The 8154-nt window shown below is 28.5% G+C and overlaps 1 protein-coding gene across 1 annotated transcript; it reads left to right on the top strand.

The window, feature by feature from the left end:
- Nucleotides 1-2085: 2085 nt before the first annotated feature.
- Nucleotides 2086-5715, top strand: LOC127091320 (protein NETWORKED 4B; the record flags this gene model as incomplete). The annotated part of the gene is made up of 2 exons (XM_051029937.1): nt 2086-2266; nt 3931-5715. Coding segments are annotated over 2 exons (1713 nt in total), but the record flags the coding sequence as incomplete, so codon positions are not given.
- Nucleotides 5716-8154: the final 2439 nt, after the last annotated feature.

The raw sequence follows: 8154 nt of genomic DNA, 5'->3' as shown, positions 1-8154 counted from the left end.
GATGAATACATTTTTTGATAGATAATTTATAAGTACCTAAAATGCTGATTGAGCATTGAGGTTTGAGTTCTGCCCCGATCTTGATGAGGCCCAAAATCAAACTCACCTAAATTTTATATAAAAAAAATATAAATTAAATGAATAATAATAAATAATTAAAGGTATAAAATAGTAAAAAATATTAATATTCAATTTATATTTTAAAATAATCTATAATTTAACACAAATATTTTTTACAAAATAAGATATAATAAAAAAATACACAAAATAATAAAATATGCATTATTGTTTTTTATTTAAAATACCAAGTTTAGAATATTAAAATCTAATTTGAAAAATCTATTCAAAACATTATAAAAGGTGAAAAAACTCTTTTCAATATTTATTTAATAAGAAAATAGATCCCATAAAAAGCTTATTTACGTTTCATTCTAAATTATTTATATAAATTGTTTTTTTAATAATTTTTTTGCATTGATTTTAATAATTATAAGATAAATTTTATCGATTAATAATTTTTTATCAATAATAATTAGTATAATACTCTCTAGAAGTTTTATCATAAGAAAAAATTTATTTTGAAATATATTAAATAATTATTGTGTTTAATCTATATATATTCTAGATACATTGATTAATGAATAAATATAAAAAATAAACATTTTAATCCGATAAAGTAGTTAATAAATTGATTGATATACGTATCATAGTTAATTTTTTTAAAAAGTTATTATTATATTTTTCTTTAAATATATTACTCTCTTAAGAAAAAAAATCATTTTTAGGATTCTCTATTCAAATAATTAATTTCATTTATTATATTTTTATTAATATTTATTTTACATTATTTTTTTACCATCAAAGATATATACCATAATAGAAAACAAAACTTACTCTTGTTCTAAAAGGAAAAATTCATAAGATAATATTATTAGTATTAAATTTTATATTTAAGATCTAGGAGTATAATTGTGATATTTAAAAGTGGAAAAGTAGTGTATCGAGCCATTCTTTAGTCTGAATTTTATTTTTCAAATTATTTATTAAAGATTGATATATTTGTATAACAAAAAATGACTTTCTCTCATTTTAAATTTTTTAATGTATATATAAATATATAAATAGTAAAAATTTTGTATTAGAAATTATATATTCTACTATTTTTAATATAAATTTTGTTTCTTTTTTCAATTTGTATAGTTATAAAAGACGTTAACATGAGTTTATCAATATAATTATATCTATTTTATATTTTTTTTAGTATCAAAGATAAACATTATAATAGAATATAAGTTTATTCTTTTATTAAATATAAAATTTATAATAATAATATTAATTATTAATAAATTTAATATTACTTTTACATTTTTAATTCTTGTGATTTTGTGAAATGAATTTTATATTTAAGACAAAGGTAGTATATAATTGAGATATTTATAAATGGAAAAAGTAGGTATGATCCAGCCATTCTTTGGTTTGAATTTTTTTTTCAAACTTTTTATTGGAAATTGAAATATTTTTATAACAGAATATGACTTCCCCTCTTTCTTAACATAAATGTTAGTACATTTTTAATTTTTCACACAAATTAAATGTACAAGTTAGTAGATTAAATATATAAAAAAATTGTATTGAAAATTGTATATTCAACTTTTCTTAATGTTTTCCCTTCATTTTGTCATTATAAAAGACATTAACATAACTTTAATTTATTTAAATAAAATTTTTACAATATTTTTGAATAATTATAATTATAATATATTCCATTACTCCATCATCATATCTTTGATAAAATAAAAAAAATATTTTTTATAATTATTAAATAATCAACGTAAATATATTAATTATTTAATAAATTTAAATAACATTTTTTATATGTAAAATCATATAGTATTATTAAAAAAATTAAAATTAATTCTTAATTTAAATACGAAAAATTAATTAATTTTGAAAAAACAATGGGAGTTGTGCAGTCAAAATATATACAATGACGGTATTAAAATTTGTAGAGAAAAAGTTTTGATTCAAATCATTGATGCAAAAGGAAAGGCGGGAGTCGACCCTAATCCCGAAACTTAAATTAAAATTGAGGGCCCACTTAGGTCAGTCTCACTGTCATTCAACACTTTCTGTTTGGCTCTCTCTTTCTTCCACCTTTTTTCATTCATTCCATTTCCCCACTTTTTATTTCACTTCATAGCAGAACAACAAAGAAACTTCCTCTCTCTCTTTTTCTTCATCCTTCATTCACCTCTCTTCAGATCAGGTATCAACCATCATTTTCTCTCCAATCTTTCCGTTTCAATTCATATATGCTTTTGTTTTTGTGATTTCCTTCTCGCATTTCAGTTTCAAATTCTTGAAATTCATTTTCTGTTGTTAATCGGTTCATCCATGCTTCTAATGAATCTACAATTTACTGTTCTTTAGTTCCATAAGTTTAAGATCTTAAACCTAGAGTAGAATAGAGTAACGGATGAGCGAGTGTGTCAGATTATATGTATGCGTGTATGTTCTCTGTATAATTATCATCAATTAGGTATATGAAGATAATAGTTACTACTTGAATTATATATGAAGATGTTGGGATTAACATGACAATTTTTTTTAGAGTTTAGGGATGATATGATGAATTTTCGTAAACATTAGGAGATTAATGCGTAGTTCCGTGTTTGGAGTAATAAGAGTTGATTCTGGAGGTTTAAAATTATTGACATTTTTGATTGTTTTCGAGTAAAATTGATTCTAAGTTGAAGGTATGATTTATAGATTTTGCGTCTAATTGTGGTTTTTACATTGAAAATTGCTGTTCAACTCAACTATAGATAGATGTATCCAAATTTACGCATTGGGAAATAGTCTTGAAATTGAAGACCTGCATTCGTTTCATAAGTTTGGGAGACAATTTGCTAAGCATCTTTAATTTTAAAGATGAATCAGATGATTTAGTCAATGTGAATATCTATGTCAGTTGTTGTTGCAGAATAAATGTTTTCGAAGTAGGAACTATTTTTTGCTTGCACAAATGAGTTGTGACATGTCTTTTATGCTTATTTGTTTGATCAAGAGATGCAATCGTGCCAGGAGAATTTATTTTATACAACCTAATTAAAATGTCATCTGTTTAAATGGAGTGAATAAGTACTTTTGAACTACAAATTTGTGAGTTTGAGAGTTGGGAAGAGTTAAAGTGTCTATGTTGGATATTTTACTTTTGTCATCTATTTTGTTTGTAGGATTTTTAAACTGTTTTTTTTATGAAACTATTTTAGATTCTCTTCATAGGAAGATTTAAAGTGTCTATGTTGAATACTTTACTTTTGTTATCTATTTTGTTTGTAGGATTTTTAAACTGTTTTGTTTTATGAAACTATTTTAGATTCTCTTCATAGGAAGATTTAAAGTGTCTATGTTGGATAGTTTACTTTTGTTATCTATTTTGTTTGTAGGATTTTTAAACTGTTTTGTTTTATGAAACTATTTTAGATTCTCTTCATAGGAAGATTTAAAGTGTCTATGTTGGATAGTTTACTTTTGTTATCTATTTTGTTTGTAGGATTTTTAAACTGTTTTGTTTTATGAAACTATTTTAGATTCTCTTAGGAAGATTTAAAGTGTCTATGTTGGATAGTCTACTTTTGTTATCTATTTTGTTTGTAGGATTTTTAAACTGTTTTGTTTTATGAAACTATTTAGATTCTCTTCATATCTTGGTAAATGATGAGAGAAAGCATGACCGCTGGTAGTCTCTGTCTCACTGGTTTCGCTAGCCAGTTTTTTTCGTGTTACCTCTATTTATTTGAGTTTAATGAATCTTTCTTTGCTGATTGTTTGTTGATGTCTTGAATGGAAAAGTTGTTCATTTTAAGATTTATTTATATATTGATTCTCTAATACTGAGTACTTATCATAGACCTTTTTTAACCACAGAATCTCAGATGGAGGGCTCTGGCGATTTTGGTGAAGGTCTTGACCAAGAGAGATCAATGATGACTCCATATTATACTCCATATCTGAAGAAGGTAAAGCCGGGTTCTGGTCTTCAATCTGTCAATTTGGATTTCACTCCTAGCTCGGGTGGGGTTAGCTCTGACGTTTCTGTGAAGGAGGGCTCTGGATCACCTTCCTCACCCTCTTTGGATTCAGAACCTGAATTGTTTATGCAGTCTGTAATCCGTAACCAGGGCACTCCGGTCAATACCGATGATGAAGAAACCCCCGAAGGTAAGCTGGAAGAAGAGATTCCTGATATGGAAATACAGAGCGAGTTTCTTGGGGACGGAGAAAATAGAAGTTATGATGAGTTGCTCAAGAAGTTTATCAAAAATGAGGAAGAGCTAAGAGTTTCCAATTTAAAACTTCAGCTCTCAGAAGGAGAGATTGTCAAGTTGAAGAATCAAATTGAGAAAAGTGAGGATCAACTTGATAATGTGTTGAAAGAATTAAAACTGAATAAGGATGAACTTGAATATAAAAAAGGACAGGTACGGGAGTTGCAAAATCAAACAGCTGAGTTGGAGACTCATGTTCCAGATTATTGCTCCAAGATTGCAAATTTGGCGGAACAGCTGGAGGTAGCTAATGAGTACCTCAAGATCTCAAATGATGATATTGCAAGATTAAGAAAGGAACTTGAAAATAGGTCATTTGAGACTCATCAATTGCAAGGGCAGCTTGAAGTGGCACATGAAAATGTGGCTAAATTAGAATGGCAGCTTGATTCAGGGGAGAAGCAGATACGAGAGTTAGAAGATGAGATTACATTCTTTAAAGCTAAGGAAACTAACCATCAGCATGAGATGCAAAGAGTGAAGGATGAAATGCTTGAGATGCAGGCACAGTTCTCTTTGGAGAAAGTTCAATTGCATTCTGATATTACGAGCTTGTCAGAAATGAAAATGGATTTGACCTCTAGACTGGAGGAATGGGAGCGTAGAGGCAATTTTTTAGAAACTAAATTCAGACAATGTGAAGCTGAAAATTTGGAGCAAAAAGAGCTGTATGCTAATCAAAATTTGGTTATAGAGAGTGAAATAAGTTCTTTAAAGGAAGACCTTCGTCAGCGAAGAGATGATGTGGAGGCTGTGAATAAGGAGTTTGACAGACATAAACAAAAATTTGACAAGCTCATGACTGAGAGAGACGAAGCTAATGCTAAGATTGATGAACTTAAGGCTCAGATAAGCTTCCGAGATGATCAAATAGAAAATATGAAAAGAGAGCTTTTCCAGCTAAGCACACAGCAGCTTGAGCTGACCTTAGAATCTGAAATGAGACTGACTTTAGTAGATGAATTGAAAGTGAAAGTGGAGAAACAGAATGTTGAGATCTCAGATCGGAATGAGGAGAAGAGGGAGGCAATCCGGCAACTGTGCTTCTCGCTTGATCACTATAAGAGTAGATATGATGAAGTTCTTCAAGCTTTTACTGGTCATAGGCGCCATACCATCATAGCTTCCTAAAGTTACATTCAGTCTTCCTAAAGTTACATTCTGTAGTAGTCTCGTCATTTTATATTGTTCTATAGATCTTCGTGGATTATCAGCTTTGCATGTCCTTTTCTTATTTTATTATGCAGCCAAACAAAATATTGGGTTGTGTACTATTTCTTTCTTCTTTGGGTGCATAGAGCTGTAGATGAATTCTACTGCTGAATCCAAATTATATAGCTTTTGTTTCTAATAATCATAATATAGTAGATAAATTTTATTTGGATGTTATGACCTGAAGCTATTGAAATTGGTATTTTGACCATGATAAACTAGCAATGGTATAGTTCTAGTTGTCTTGCATTGAAGAGATATTTCAATCTTGCTAACGCATCAACTGCCAATGGATCTGTAGCCTGGAACAGTAAACAAACTATTCCAATTTCTTTTTCTTCACAGGCAAATTTGTTTACTACATAAAATTGGCATCTAATGCTGAGAACACTATATATCAACTTTCAGCTGAATCTTAAACTAAGCTGAAAGATAAAGATGTAGTTGGAAAGGGTGCCATGAATGTACTTTTAAGGCTGACTGTTTATCTAATTTAATTAGACTATTTTGAAAATTCTGTTGGACATATGCAATTGCGTTTATGAAGCCTTTGCAGAGACCTCTAAGTATTTTATATTGAAGTTGTAATTTTGAATTCTACATTGAAACCAGGGCACTTGGTAGTTTAGTAACTAATGATTTGTGTTTGTAAATTGAATGAGTGAGAGAATGAGAGCATATTCCTTTGAAGTTCTATGAATACAAGTTTTTAAACTGTAAATCCCATTTCAATTTTTATATGCAATGTTAAGAACCGAACAGATTAAAACAAACTGAATTGCAAATAAACATGTTTTTGGGATAATGTTGACATAATCCCGGTTTTGGATAGTCATGAGAGATTGAGAGGAGGGAGGAAGAATTTTAAGAGGGCAACAGAGAAAAACCATGTAACTGATGAAGATGGGCAAAGCATTATGCAGGTGGTGTCTCATCGAGGTTTGAATCTTATTGAGGTATTGCATTCAATGTTGTAAACATTGCAAATTCTCCCATTTTAAGGTTTTTATAGGTTTAGTTCTTATTTATCTTTCCATTTTGATTTGTCTCCAGATCATGGATGCGCATGGTGAGAAATCACTAGCTTTATTTTCTGCTAAATTTCACAAAAGCATGTGGATAAAATGAGGTTTGTCATATATATATCTATATATATATATATATATATATATATATATATATATATATATATATATATATATATATATATATATATATATATATATATATATCAATTCGATACTCATTGTCCTAAACAAAAAGCAACTCAAAAGTATTACTTGTTTTGTTTTTGAAAAACCAAAAACTATCTGTTTTACTTATAGTATTATACATTTGTCTAGGTGAATTAATGAATTTGTGTTATCATTTGATGATCATATTACTGAGTTCTTGACTTTGGTGAAAGATGACCCACCATAAGAATATTAAATACTCAAATTTTCAATCATACTTTGTGTAGGACTGAAATTTTTAAACATGATTTAAATGGAAAAAGCATCTCCAAACAAGAGAATGAGATTGATACAAGTGTTGATGATGATGGACCATTGGAAGCAAATACTCTCTTTTGCAAATGTACGGGTATCGGTACGGAATACAATATTTTAAAAAAAATCAAGGTACTGGTACGCGAATATAATTTATATGTGTTGCGATTTCCCTCAGCAAAAGATGAAGAATTTGGTTGTGCAAGGAGTTTCAATGCAATGGATTGAAGTTTAGAGATTGAAGATTCATAAATTATTCACCATTCCTTTGGTTTCAAGATCCACCGATCATGCAACGAATCAAATTGGTCAAACTCTACCTCAGCACGTGAAAATCTCATTAAAAAAAACCTAAAACTATACCTTAGAAGAAATTTGAGTTCGCGACCCAATATATACCCAATATGTACCCGTTGGAGTACCGACTTAAAAAAAAATAGGTACGATGTCGATACGTACCATACGAGTATCGTACGCGTATCGGTACCTAGTACCAGTACTTTGCCACGGTACCTAGTACCAGTACTTTGCCTAAAATGGAGTATCCATGCTTCACATCAAATACTAATAGAATAAGACATATTGAATTGTAGATTGATGAAAATTTAGAATCTAACTCAGATAAAGATGATTACATAGTTCACTCGCATTGTTCCACCGACAAAATATAAATAATGTTCTAGTCCTATCTTTGAATGTTGATTCTTTTGAAAATTTACATCATTATAGATTTGAACTAGATTAAATAAAAATAGTTGAGTTTTTGCGTTAACTTGTCAAATTCTTTACGTTATTTTCTAAAAATATTAAAATTACGTTTTACTTTTTAAATAGAGATTAAAGGTCGTGCACTGTCACTATAAAGAAATATTACACTAATATCCAATTAAAATATTTTATATTGCCAAATCATAAGAGTATTTTAAAAATAAAAGTGTGATGTGGCGGGATACATGAGTCTCATTGGTTGACACTATACATATTCTTTTTTCTCTTTTAAATAATAAAAAAACATCTTTCATCCTAATTTAAAATTCTTCGTGTAAGGATATTATATCAAAATGGTTTTTAATTGGCAACATCCTATTTATTAATTTTTAAAAGGTGAATTTCAACTATTA

The sequence above is a fragment of the Lathyrus oleraceus genome, chromosome 1 (genome assembly GCF_024323335.1).
Source record: "Lathyrus oleraceus cultivar Zhongwan6 chromosome 1, CAAS_Psat_ZW6_1.0, whole genome shotgun sequence".
In the NCBI taxonomy this organism is placed as follows: Eukaryota; Viridiplantae; Streptophyta; class Magnoliopsida; order Fabales; family Fabaceae; genus Lathyrus; species Lathyrus oleraceus.
The sequence above is the reverse complement of the archived record's forward strand: the minus strand, read 5'-3'. Positions and strand labels throughout refer to the sequence as shown.